This window comes from Sebastes umbrosus, chromosome 16 (assembly GCF_015220745.1).
Source record: "Sebastes umbrosus isolate fSebUmb1 chromosome 16, fSebUmb1.pri, whole genome shotgun sequence".
NCBI classification, from domain to species: domain Eukaryota; kingdom Metazoa; phylum Chordata; class Actinopteri; order Perciformes; family Sebastidae; genus Sebastes; species Sebastes umbrosus.
The window spans coordinates 5,382,902-5,397,085 of NC_051284.1; the positions used below are offsets into that span (position 1 = coordinate 5,382,902).

General features: G+C 39.6%; 1 protein-coding gene and 1 long non-coding RNA gene across 3 annotated transcripts; one reads left to right on the plus strand and one right to left on the minus strand.

The window, feature by feature from the left end:
• Window positions 1-2,868: 2,868 nt before the first annotated feature.
• On the minus strand, window positions 2,869-6,564 carry LOC119474734. Of its 2 annotated transcripts, XR_005203633.1 has the most exons (4): window positions 6,441-6,564; window positions 5,560-5,664; window positions 3,919-3,977; window positions 2,869-3,777 (listed from the first exon to the last, which is right to left on the minus strand). It is a non-coding gene; the product is annotated as an uncharacterized LOC119474734 (long non-coding RNA). The 2 variants fall into 2 exon arrangements; XR_005203632.1 differs by lacking the exon at window positions 6,441-6,564 and having other exon boundaries at window positions 5,560-5,902.
• On the plus strand, window positions 6,451-12,091 carry odc1 (ornithine decarboxylase 1). The gene is made up of 11 exons (XM_037746930.1): window positions 6,451-6,599; window positions 7,778-7,928; window positions 8,149-8,286; window positions 8,759-8,932; window positions 9,082-9,254; window positions 9,342-9,558; window positions 9,650-9,733; window positions 9,889-10,051; window positions 10,158-10,273; window positions 10,374-10,588; window positions 10,705-12,091. The coding sequence occupies exons 3-11, from the start codon at window positions 8,185-8,187 to the stop codon at window positions 10,841-10,843; spliced, it is 1,383 nt and encodes a 460-aa protein (XP_037602858.1). The 5' UTR covers window positions 6,451-6,599; window positions 7,778-7,928; window positions 8,149-8,184; the 3' UTR covers window positions 10,844-12,091.
• The last annotated feature ends 2,093 nt before the right edge of the window (window positions 12,092-14,184 follow it).

The following is a 14,184-nucleotide window of genomic DNA, read 5'->3' on the forward strand; positions in this document are numbered from 1 at the left end:
GTTCATTTGTGAAGATTATCTTGCTGAACAAAACTTTGTTGTTAGTATCATAAACATTCATTTACCACAGAGCTTATTTTCTGCAGTAATCCAAAGCCCCAATGGAAAAATCCCATTGGCTTTTTGTCGAGGGAACCAGTTAGCCATGCTTACTTCCTGGTCTTCATCCCTGGAGCACTCTATTGCTGTGAAACTGAAGTTACTGAGTCATGTCGTTAACTTTAAGGCTGTTATTTTTATTGTGCGACTGCACTCAAAACCCAACCGGTCGAGGCAGATGGCCGTCCAACCAGAGCCTGGTTCTACCCGAGGTTTCTACCCGTTTTCTTGCCACTGTCGCACCAAGTGCATGCTCATGGGGGATCTCTTGTTGGGTCTCTAAATGATAGAATACGGTCTAGACCTGCTCTATATGAAAAGCATCTCGAAATAACTTCGGTTATGATTTGACACTATATAAAAATACATTTAATTGAATTACTCTACGTTTTAGCATTTACATTTATTCTGTAATCGCCACATGTGGCCGCAGTGACTGCTGTTCAAAAAATACAGAGGGAGGGCGGGAGTGTTTCCTTTATTGGTGGTGGTGAACCATTTATAAATCCCAGCACTGTGCAATAAAACGTGTAAAGTTCAAACAGTGGCCTTTAAAAAAAACTATTAAGATTTCATTCTGCAATTTTTGTAGCCTTTGTATGTGGTCCCGAGAGTGAGGACATGCATCTAAAAATAGATTACCTAGACAGGATGTCAAGAGGGCAGGAGTAGTGTGACATCAGCCTGACTATGGATGAGTCCAGTCAGCAGAGACCCACAAGACCAAACCTTCAATTAACTTTTTTTTTTAAGGTATTGCGGTAACATGCCAGACACAGCGTGACCTAAATTACAAGCCACCCATTGTCTGTGTATTTTATGTATATACAGATCTTGACATTTACCTCCACTCTGTCCCTGGAGTGTCTTTGTCACAGACAGTAAGTCTAATTCCTGTTTGATGCGTTGCATGCCAGTCTGCATTGACATAACAGAATCTAAATTCAGAGATCGCAATACAGTTTACAACGATGCACTTCCTGTCTGTGGCTGGCTGGTCACAGTTCAGTGGCGGTGTGGTCTAAAAACGGTTTAAACTCTACCCAGCTGTCTGGGTGGAGTCTATGGCATCATCAGAGCTTTAGGTTGATTAGGTTATCTGTGTGTCAACATGCTGCCGGGAAGGGGGTAGAGGGGGGGGGTTTACCCCATTAAAGTCACACTGAGCTGAGTCAAAAGAGTTAAGAAACACCACAAGTACCATCTGTTACATAAGCAGCTTTCTGGACCAGCCAAAAGTGCTCTGTAGGTATATTGACACCAAGCCGTCATGGATTTGGCTTGTTTGCTTTTTATGAACAAGCACAACAAATTATTGTCAGTGAGCTATATACACATACACACACCTACGCCTGCAGCAAGGCCATGGTACATCCAGTTTAGTTACACAACATCAACTATGTTCTGTCTTTTTTTAAACACAGATACATACGACGGAGTATTAGGGCCACACTGAGGAAAAAATGAATGAATCCGAGATTTAGAGAATAAAGTCATAATATTATGAGAATAAAGTCATAAGTTTAGAAAAAAAGTTGTAATATTAGGAGAGTAAAGTCATAGGTTTACGAGAAAAAAAGTCGTAATGTTATGAGAATAAAGTCAGAAGTTTACGAGAAAAAAAGTCATATTATTATGAAAATAAAGTCGTTATATTATAAAGTAGGAATTTTAGAGCGGAAATAGAGCAGCTGTGTGAAAATGGGGAACGGGGAGCATCTTGTGAAGTTATACTTTAGTATAAGTTTCACAAATAATGAAATACTTCATCAGCACCACATTATCATTAGTATAAGGACCTTGAAAAGATTGTGTAAGAAACTGCGTTTATTCCAAAGAAAGAACCACATGGAACTGGAAGAAAATTGCCTCTTTTGTGGAGGTTGAAATTACTTTTTTTCTCGTAAAGTTATGACTTTATTCTCGTAATATTACGGCTTTTTTCTCGTAAAGTTATGACTCTATATTCGTAATATTATGACTTTTTTTTCTTGAAACTGTATGACTTTATTCTCATTAAATTCCGACTTTTTTCTCGTAATATTATGACTTTATTCTCGAAATCTCAGATTTTTTTCCCCCTCAATGTGGCCCTAATACTCCGTCGTAGATACAGACCACACGCTGACACAGATAACTGCTGTTACTATGTGCACAAAAAGGGAATATATATTTATAAAGGCAATAAAAGGTATTGAAAGGAGTAGGAAAAAAATGACTTTGGGGACTGTAACACAGGAATATACACCTGAATATAAATATTTGGGATTTACACTCAATGAATTTATGACTTATGAAGAGAAGCTGGGAGAGCATTAGCGTCTGTTGTCAACAAGATAAACATTTGTAAAGATCTTAGGTACTTTACTTATTCACAACTTTATGATGCATGTGTCTCCCCCATACTAAATTATGCTTCAGACATATGGGGCTTCAAAGATTGTAAAATAGCAGACTCTATACAGAACAGAGCTCGAAGAAAAATGGTCAAAAGATATATTGTTAAAACCAAAATTACGAACATATATTCATATCAAGCACAATTTTTGCACTGAATCTTATCTTCTAGCAAACTTATCATGGAGTCAAAGGTCTTTAGTTACACAGTTAAGAACAGGAATCCGTCCTCTAATCCTTGAAGTTGTTTTAAAAGATTTAAAATCATCCAGGAGGACAACAGGTTGTGCGAAGTATGTGAGTTAGGAGAAGTTGAAAATGAGTCACATTTTCTTTTGTATTGTCCATTCTAATGCTTATAAGTTGGCTACTTTTGTTTCTCAAGCTTTGAAAAACACATCAGGTTCATTTGTTTAGTATTATTTGTAATTTATATCGCTACTCTGGTTTCTGCCTTTGTCTTTTCTTTATTTTCTAAATAATGGTGTCTTCTATGCCCATTTGGGCTGGGCATATTATTTATGCATGACACAATAATAATTAAATTAAATAAAAAATAAAAATCATATACCCCATGACATCACAAGTGGTGTTGGGACACGATTTTGCAGAAGATCTCACTTGAGAGGTGTTATTTGCTCCATCAGCTTTCATCGTCTCGGTACAAAATGAACTAGGTCACAGTTTATTCACTTGAGAAATGTCAGGGAAAGTTGTGGTTTGTTGCACACTGAGCTGGATGGTACAGGAACGTGAGTTGATGAAACAGTAAAAACTGACATTGGGGCCTTTCTTTGTGCAACTATGAACTATGAACAAAGAAGTGAAAGCCAGATGCAGCGATACACATGACACACGGTCACCGAGGCCCGTACACTGCACTGTATCTTGTGGGTGGCCAATAACAATCACCATCCTTGTCCTTTGTGAGGCCTTGTAAATGTGGGGGTTAGGCCACAATGGTCCACAGTGGCGATAACAGAAAGTCCACACAGAGCGAGAGATAGACATTACAAGAGGAGGGGAAGGAGAGACATTTGGTGGAAGAGAGACAAAAACAGAAACAAAAGGAAACGACTGGAGTCGAGAGAAACAATCTCACTCTGGTTTTCTGTGAATACGTGCAAGTGTATTGGGATCTTGTGATTTTGAACAAGCTGATAAACATCTGTTGAAAATGAATTACCCCCAAGTGTGGGCCCACTTCCTGACTGACAGTTTGCAGAGGACGCGAGGCCTGCTAGAACAAGTTCAGATTCAGGGCAGGAACCATAAGGAAACCTGCAATGTATGAAAACGATCGCAGATTAGGTCATCGTACAAATTTACCGCTTAACCTCATTGACCAGTTCAGAAAGGGCTGCGCTTTTGACTTTTTTTTGATAATTAAACTGCTTGGAAAACATGACTTCATTCACCAACCGTGCAGAAGATCTGAATGGAAACCCCGTTGTGCAGAGACTTGATTGTGGCCTCAAGACCTGGAAAAGATATTAAATTATAAGCCCACAGATATGTGGTCCTCGTGAAGCCCTGAAGTTTGCAGTTAATGTCCTGGAACCGCTGCTTGTGCAACATTTCCACATGTACTGTCGGGTCACACTAACCAAATTCTTCATTTTCCTCCATTTGGTAATGTCTGCTTGCGAACGAAATGTCTCTGAAAGCAGCCTTTGGACTGATTAGACTGTGCAGAGAGGGATAAATGTCTGGGGGACAAGAATTTGAGGGCTCTGGGTGAAAAAGTATCAGTAGAAGCACCATAAGAGACTTTTTAAAAACCCTTCATACCATTCTAAGTAGTTTAAAGTGGCATATGTATATGTATTAATAGCAAAAAATGCATGCAGTAGGTAGAATATTTTTGGCATCATTGGGCAAAAATTCCATAATAACCCTTTCAACATATTGTAATTCAAGTGTTCTGAGAGAAAACTAGACTTCTGCACCTCCTCATGGCTCTGTTTTCAGACTTTAAAAAATCTAGTTTGATCGGAGTTTGCAAGTAATTGACAGCTGCTCAGAGACAGCAAAGCTCCAGTTCGGCTCTGATTGGTTGTTTTCCTCCGGTCTGTGAAATCTTGCAGATGCCATGAAGACACCGGAGGACACCGGAGGACACAGAGGAACACGATTTTTTTCAGATTACCTGTCTCATGCACTACTGTCAGGATATCATGACCGTCTTATAAAAATAACTTTTTTTTTAATCATATTTGCTCCAATTCTATCCACCTCAGCTTTAATTTGGCTTTACAGAGCTGTTGTGACATATGCGCACATATGTCACAACAGCTCTGGCAAGGTGTCAACACAGGCATGCCTGTGTTGACACCTTGCCATCTCCGAGTCTTCTTGTGATCTCCTTTAATCCCATCAAGCAGGTCAAGAATGAGACTGAGCAGACTGCCATCGCGCCAGGTCACATCATTGAGGCCACGCTGTCAGTCAGAGCCAGACAGCGTGAGTGAGCATGCACCTCTGGGATTAACACAAATACAGGGCAGGTTTCTTCCATCACAGTTGGCCATGGAGAACCTGCACTGATGATCACTGTTGTCATCGTGAAGTCAGGTAGATTTAAGCATAAAAATGCTTGCGAGGGCTGTGACTAATGATTCATTATCGATTCTATCTAACCTAGGTTCCCTATAGGCTGGAGAATGTTTGATTTTTTTGCTTGAAAAATGAAATGAGATCGTATGCATATGGTGGTGTTTTTACTATGACAGTTTTCCAAAAAATTAGGATAAAAACAATTGCAATATATCGCCTTGCTTACAGTATCGCAATATATTGAATCGTAACCCCTGTATCGTGATATGTATCGTATCGCCAGATTCTTGCCAATATACAGCCCTACTGGCCACACAGTCCAACAGTCAAACACACAAAGATGCATGCTTTTTCGTGAATGTTTGGACTTCCCTTAAAAACTTCAAATTAACATCAAAATAGATGTTTAGAGGGTCAAATCTACATGTATTTTTTCAGTGAGGTAATGAAACCTTGCAATAGACACAATACTGGCCAAGTTTTTTTACATGGGAAGTATCTTACAACCTGGGGCTGGACAGTCATGTGGGTGCTAACTAGTCATTCTGATGGGGTCTTCAACCTGCGAATCTGGAGCCACATGCGGCTCTTTAGCCCCTCTCCAGTGGCTCCCTGTGGATTTTTTTTTAAAAAATTGTGGAAATGAATGACTGTTTTTTGTTTACATTTTCAATTTTATTTATGATTGTTGTAGGTTTAAAGGTACGACGAGTACGAGTATTAGGTCCACATTGAGGAAAAAAATTAGGTCATAATATTATGAGAATAAAGTCATAATATAAAGTAGTAATTTTATGCTTTATTTTCTTTTTTTCTCGTAAAGTTACGACTTTTTTCTCGTAATATTGACTTTATTCTTGTAATATTACAACTTTTTTTCTCGTAAAGTTATGACTTTATTCTGGAATATCTCAGATTTGTTTCCCTCAATGTGGCTGTAATACTCCGTAGTACATTTGCTCTTTGGCCCTCACTGCATTAGACTTATATACGATATACTTAGACTATAAACTGTATTATTTTCATCACAATGATCAAATGTTTTGCGGCTCCAGACATTTTTTTTTGTATTATTTTAGCCTAAAATGTCTGTTTTGATAGTAAAGGTTGCTGACCCCTGAGTTAACTGCTGAGTCCATGTCTGTCTTGTCTTTACCACAACATGTAGTGTAAAGTTCTTAATATAACTTCCTTTGAACTGTCTGTAGGCCTATCTAGTGTGTGTGGTGGTCTACTAGGTAGTAGTCTAGCCCTGTCTCGGACCCTGTCCTGTCTGTTTGTCTTCCTCACCATGTGGATGAGGTTACAAGCCTAAACCGGTTCATACGTGGAGGGGAGGCCGGTTTCAGCTGGCTGCGTTGCCATAGTAACGAGCTCCCTATAAATACCGTGGCGCTATCCTCTGCCGGCTCCACTTCATTCAGTCTCAGTCAGACAGAGGAGGCTCCTCTCGCGTCGCTACTTCATCGTGAAGAGGAACGGCTGTATTTTTTTTTTATCCCAGCATTCTGGACTAATGGACACACTCTTTGTAAATGCTTTTTAAGGTAAGTCGCACTACTACTAACAACGTCACATTTTAGCTGAATGCTGTTACTTCCGGTAACGTAGCAGGCAGATTCAGTTAATGGCGGGTCAAAACAGGACAATGAAAACGGGTCTTATTAGGGTCTGTTCTTGCTATTTCACCGTAACGTCAATTTAATTCAACATTGAATTGCTCTTGAGTTAGACCTAATATTAACTTTGCTAAGCCACGGTAGCAACTTCCAATGCTAAACCGCCTCATGGCACTGAAGAGCCTCTAAACGGAACCGGCATATTGACGTCGGCGTCATTTGCTGCTCACCGATTGGTTCATTTCACGTCATTCTTTCAACTCAAGGCGGATCTCCTTTGTGATTGGATTAAATCTGCTAGTGGGCGGGGTTTAATCACTTGGTCCTTTCAGAGAGTCTTTCCTGTGCAGATGGTGTCTAGTACCGTTAGTCATGACTCATGACACAGTTATTAAAGACTAGAGACTGGGTGTGAATGTCATGTGCATACCTCAAGTTTTGTCAGTTTTAAGATAATTATAATTGTTTAAATAGAAATAATCCGTAATTTTGTGTTTTTAATTTATAAATATAAAATTCCCAGCAGTAGAGAATACATTTATATTATTTGTAATTGCTTTTCCCCATGTTGTCCATGTATCTGTTTTTATGTTTTTTTTTAATTTTTTTCCCACTCACAATGTTGTTTGGTTACAATTACCCAGCACTCTATAGATACTTAAACAATATCCTCCTCACAAACACTAACTATACACTTCCACGCAACACACACACACACACACACACACACTGGTCTTTTTTGATATATTTACTGTATTGTTATTGTTGTTATTTTATATATCTTGTCCTAATTGTTTATCACTATTATGTAGTCATATTATTTCTTTATATTAATCTTGTCTCTAGGTGGAGGCTTCAGATAAGCTCTGATTTTTTTTTTTTGCCTCTTCCTGCACTTTATATTACTCATTTATTTCTTTTGTTATGTTGTATAGTCTTAAATTGTGCAAAATAAATAAACAAATATTGTAATATTAAGTTTAATCTTGAGCTTTAAACTCACTGAAGTTGAGTCTATAGATAGTTCTGCTACTTCTTTCCTGTGCCAGCTGTTTCCCCTTCAGGAAATGCAGTTTTGTATATTAAAATACTGTCTTTGTTTACAGAATCAACACTCTAGGAAGACGCACACTGGCTACTCAGCAGGCCCAGGCCTTGAGTCTTATTTGAAAGGATTTAACTTCACTGGTGAACCTCCTTGGCTTCTCTGCACCTGATAGTAACTGCAACAATAGATTTCATCTCTTTCATATCCAGGTAAGTGTCTGCTGTTTCAACTTGGTTCAATTACAGATAACACTGCAACAAAATGTTCATTTAGTTCAAGTGCCATGCTTGGAGAATTACTCACACCTGCACTGTTATAGACTTTCCCATGAGTGGGGAGTATTATAGACTTTAACAATCAAGGACACAAATGACAGTGTGTTCTGAAAGCTGAATGTAATCTCAATGTGTCCTCCGGTCCCTCTCTCAGTTTACTAGTGACTAATCAAAAGGACTGCTTGTGACCATGAACACCGCCGCTCCCACCGAGTTGGACTTCTCTTTCCTGGAGGAGGGTTTCTCCGCCCGGGATATTGTTGAGCAGAAGATCAATGAGTCATCCATGACGGTAAGAGTCCTGTGCTGTAGGGGATAGATAGATAGATAGAATAGCACCAATTGTTCAGTGATAAATGTCAACAGGTTTAAACAGCGGTTTTAACTGATATCCTACACTGTTGTTCAGGTTACTGGTATTGCATTGTCTGAATTGTATTTCCTTCACTTGACTCTTAAGACCATGGTGGTGTGTATATATAACACACATATTGTTTGCAGTGTATCAAGTTGTTGCTGTTATGTTTATAAGGATGATTGTATTTAATTCATTATTGTTATTCAATTGATTGAGAGATCGATCGATTGTCTATTATACAAAGAGGAGAGAGTAACAAACAGGAACAAAGAATCTCACTGCCATCTCAATGTGTATGTGATCAATAAACTAAACTTGACTTGAACTTGATCATGTAATATTCTTTATTGGAGAATGTTTTTTTGTTAAACGCACATGTCCCCTTTTTTCATGACCTCCATCACAGGATGACAGGGATGCCTTCTACGTCTGTGACTTGGGAGATGTACTAAAGAAACACCTGCGCTGGGTGAGGGCGCTGCCTCGCATCACTCCTTTCTATGCTGTCAAATGCAACGACAGCCGGGCTGTAGTTACGACCCTGGCATCCCTGGGAGCTGGCTTTGACTGTGCAAGCAAGGTGCGTGTTGGAAAATTCCTATAGCACTTTCAGAATAACATGATACAAAGCTCTCTTGATGATTAGCTGAAATTGCATTGGCAGATCCTGTTTTTTTTTTTTAAATTGGCACTTTTTTTTGCTGACTCTTGGCATCGTCCCCCCTCTAGGTGGAGATTCAGATGGTTCAGTCTCTGGGAGTGGATCCAAGCAGAATCATCTATGCCAACCCCTGCAAGCAAGTTTCTCAGATCAAGTACGCGTCCGCCCATGGGGTCCGGATGATGACCTTTGATGGCGAGTTGGAACTCATGAAAGTGGCCCGCACTCATGACAATGCCAAGTGAGACATTTTACCATCCACAATATTATTTTTTTATTCATCTGCCTTCATTTTTTTCCCAACTAACGGTTTCTGCTTTGTGCCCAGGCTGGTGCTGCGTATTGCCACAGACGACTCCAAGGCACTGTGTCGCCTCAGTGTGAAGTTTGGGGCCCAGCTCAAAGCTTGTCGGGGTCTCCTGGAGCGGGCTAAAGAACTGGGGCTGGATGTGATCGGCGTCAGCTTCCACGTTGGCAGCGGCTGCACTGATCCCGAGACCTACTACCAGGCTATTGCCGATGCCCGCATTGTCTTCGATATGGGGGTGAGTTGTGATAGAAATGCACTTACAACTGTGATTTTATTTTGGTTTTCACCCAGCAAAGTAAACTGAGACTGAATTTTTTTGATTCTAGGATGAGCTGGGCTTCAACATGGACCTGTTGGACATCGGAGGCGGTTTCCCCGGTTCAGACGATACTGAGCTCAAATTTGAAGAGGTATCTTGCTTTTTTTTTATCCTGTTCCCTTCCATAGGCCAAATATTGTCTTGTTAAACAATACGAGACAATTTAGCTGCAACATTAGAAGTACTATGAAGATAATTCCTTTAATAGTCTGATATTTACCCATTTACCCATTTCCCCCATGCTAGATCACCGCAGTAATCAACCCAGCCCTGGACAAGTATTTCCCTGCTGACTCTGGCATTAAGGTCATTGCTGAGCCTGGGCGCTTCTATGTGGCCTCTGCTTACACACTGGTTGTCAACATCATTGCCAAGAAGGTCATCATTGACGACGAGTCAGCCTCTGACGGTAACCGCCTCGATTTAGAAAAGTTACTACGATTATAGAATGTTTATTCTGAAAGCAGATTTGTAACATTTCTCAGTAGTAAAAATGATTTCTGCTTTCTTCACAGAGGAAGACGAAGGGACCAACGACAAGACTCTGATGTACTATGTCAACGATGGAGTGTACGGATCCTTCAACTGTATACTCTATGACCATGCTCACTGTTTGCCAACACTACATAAGGTAAGGGAGATTCAAAGATTTGAAACATTTAATACATACACATAAAAAGGTGAAACAAATGCAAATGTTTTGTGCATCTTTCACCTTTTAATACGAATAGAAGCCAAAGCCGGATGAGGCCATGTACCCCTGCAGCATCTGGGGCCCAACATGCGACGGCCTCGATCGCATTGTTGAGCAGTGTGACCTGCCTGAGCTGCAAGTGGGCGACTGGCTGGTCTTTGAGAACATGGGTGCCTACACGGTGGCCGCCGCCTCTACCTTCAACGGCTTCCAAACGCCTGACATTCACTATGTCATGTCCCGCACTGCCTGGTGAGTAGATGTCACAAAAGCCACTTTCTGGAGTATTGTCTGATCACCAGGAAACATTTGCAGATTTAAGTGCGTCTTCAGACAATCCTAACTTGTGTCTGTATTGTCTTCTACAGGCAACATGTGCAGCAGATCTGTTCCCAGGGCATGCCAGCTCCTGCGGAGGAGTCTTGCCTTTTTGAAGTGCCAGCCTGCTGTGGACGAGAGAGCAGCTTGGAGATGCCCACTAAGCCCTGCCAGGCCCATGTGGTTTAAACACATACTGCACACCACAGCAATGTTCTCCAGATCTTGCATCCTTTGGTATTAATTATCAGAGTTTTTTTTTTTTCCCCCCTTCTTCCCAAATGGACGTCGACATTTCATGGCCAGTTACTTGACAGGAGAACGAGAGGGGCGTGTTGCACAACTTTTCTGTGTTCTGTGTGGAAGTGGGGATCAACCCTCAAATGAAATGAGGCTGAATCACACTCTGAGTGTCTCTGTGTGTTCCAGGCAGAGTGTTACAGGGCAGCTCTGTACTTGAGCTTGTTGCTGCAGTCTTCCCGCCCTAATTTGGGGGGGAATAACTGTACGAACTGGAGAACTGTAGTTCATGAAGAAATAGTGTAGGGAGAGAAACCGTTGCTTTGCAGAATAAATCCTTCTCTGAAATGTTTCCCATCACCATAGGACTCACAACACTTGAAACTGTAGCAAAAGTCCAAGAGGTGAAGGGTCGCTCGTGCTATTAATTTATTACTTATTAAAAGAATACTAGCAGATTGCTTCCACCTTAGGCAATCGCCAGTGGTGACTGACATTATTATTATTATTATTATTATTATTATTATTAATAAACTGCTGACCCTTTTTATCCCTGTTAACATCTGGAGTCACATCCCTATCTAGTAACTTGCAAAGAGGTGGTTGGAGGGGTGATTTAATTCCTCAAAAAATGGCTGCTATGTTTATATTTATCTTTTCCATGATCTCCACTTCTGTACAGAACCTCAAGTGTTAATCCTCAAGATGCTGACATAAAATCTAACATTTTATAGGTATTCTTTTCCATGCAAAATTTGAATTTTGGATATAGCTACACACAGAAACTTACAGTAAATGCATGCATCACTTTCTGCATGTCAAAACACCATAGTGTGTGTCCATGCTGCAGCATTTGAATTTGTCATACAGCACCATAGATATATATACACTAAATAGACTACGCATGTTACAGGTGCAACCCCAAAAAATATCTTCAAGATTAACACTTAAAACACGGGGACTCAAGAAGCACACTGCACCTCTCCTCTTCTCCTCCTTATTTTTATTTTTTTATTTTATTTTTCTTGTAACTTGTAGAAGCAGGAAGTCTGTTCATGATTATAAGCAGCAGTGTTAAACCATACATTTGAAATGGATACGAAAGAGACGGGATTGCAAATTCATAATGCTTTCCTATGGAAACTTTTTGAAGTTTTGTATTTTTGTAATAAATAAAACATTAGGTGCAGAGCCAGATGTTGGTTGTTGTGTGTTTTGTTCATATGGGAAAAACATGTATAGCACTATGGACCATAATACACTATTCACAGCATGTTTCAACAGTTCCATCTAGTGTTTGCAGCAGGAACTGGTTTAAAACCAGAGCTGTCTGGGATGTTGCCACAGTGTGGCGTTCTCAATAACAGGTGTTAAAATTAATTTCCCTTACTTTCACTGTTCTTTCTTTCCACTGTGTTTCAAACACATGCAATGTCTAAAAGTAAACCTATTTACTCAAATAGCACTTGTGCCCAGATGTGATTTAAAAAAACAAAACGCTTGTCTGTGCCTGGAATGTAAATTATCCCTCAAGTCAATCCTGACTAGATATTACTCAATGTAACAGCTGGATTGCAAAACATGCCTAATCTTAAAGATAACAAATCAACTTTGTTCCAGAGAGTCACCTCATCTACATAACAGTTTTCATTGAGACCTTAAGGGGAAATAGGAATATATTTTTTGTGTGATTTGTGTAATCTGACCCTTTATAAAGGGGAGTTTGTTACCTTGTAGTAACATAATATGTTGATACTAGGCCTGTCAATCAATTAAAATTAGCCGCGATTAATCGCAAGATTGTCCATAGTTGATCACATATATTTGCATATTTTTTATCAGTTCAAAATGTACCTTAAAGGGAGATTGGTCAAGTATTTAATACTCTTATCAACATGGGAGTGGGCAAATATGCTTGCTTTACGCAAATGTATGTATATATTTATTACTGGAAATCAATTAACAACACAAAACAATGACAGATATTGTCCAGAATCCCTCACAGGTACTGCATTTAGCATAAGAAATATGCTCAAATCATAACATGGCAAACTGCAGCCCAACAGGCAACAACAGCTGTCAGTGTGTCAGTGTGCTGACTTGACTATGACTTGCCCCAAACTGCATGTGATTATCATAAAGTGGGCATGTCTGTAAAGGGGAGACTTGTGGGTACCCATAGAACCCATTTTCATTCACATATCTTGAGGTCAGAGGTCAAGGGACCCCTTTGAAAATGGCCATGACAGTTTTTCTTCGCCAAAAGTTAGCGTAAGTTCAGAGCCTTATTTAACCTCCTTTCTGACAAGCTAGTATGACATGGTTGGTACTAATGGAATTTAACTGAGCCCGCTACAACCTAAAAGTTGCAAGTTCCGTTAATGCATTAGAGAAATTAGTGGTGTTAAAATGAATTTGCGCTAACACATTATTATCACGGTAACTGTGACTCCTAGTTGATACATGTATATATTCACTACACACTTAGTTATCCTTACATTTACAACATGTTTTACATTTAGGAGTTCTTGTAATATCTGTAATCAGTGACAATACACCCATATGAGTAGTAGTAACAGTTATTTGTCATGCCACATTATTGGCCTTTGTTTTGTATCTTAATGTACAGCTTTTTAACTTTTTATATTTCTAATGTATTATAACAAACAGAGGCTTTTTAAAGTTGCAGTCTCAAAGATTTTCAGTTAAATAAATGTCTGTTAAGTCACTATCTATAACCAAAGGAGGTAACACATTGGTGATTGAGCCTATGGCCTATGGCGAATGTTTGTCTCTTTGTATTTGTCTCGTTGTGTTTGCCTTCCATCTTAGTGCAGATGAATTCTCTTTAGAGTGAACACTCCACGGACAAACTTTCAAGGAACACAGGAGGTGTACTGCAGTATTCACACAAAAAATGTAAGTTCATTTATTCACAGTATACAGCTCTACATGACAAAACATCTCTTAAAAATGTGTCTTCACAGGCATAAAACTTTCTGATATCTGAAAGACTATGATCAACAATGTAAAAATTACACACAAAAAGGTCATTATTTAAATAGTATGTTTACCTTGCATAGCCTACACACACACATACACTTCATAGTTTTTCATCTTTGGTTCTTTAAACTGTATGAAATGTTTTGTTAAAGGTACAGTGTGTAGGATTTAGTGGCATCTAGTGGTGAGGTTGCAGATTGCAACCAACTGCATCCAAAAGGCCCTATCTAGAGCCGGTGTTTGGTTTGTCCATTCTGGGCCACCGTAGAAACATGGCTCTGTGAAGA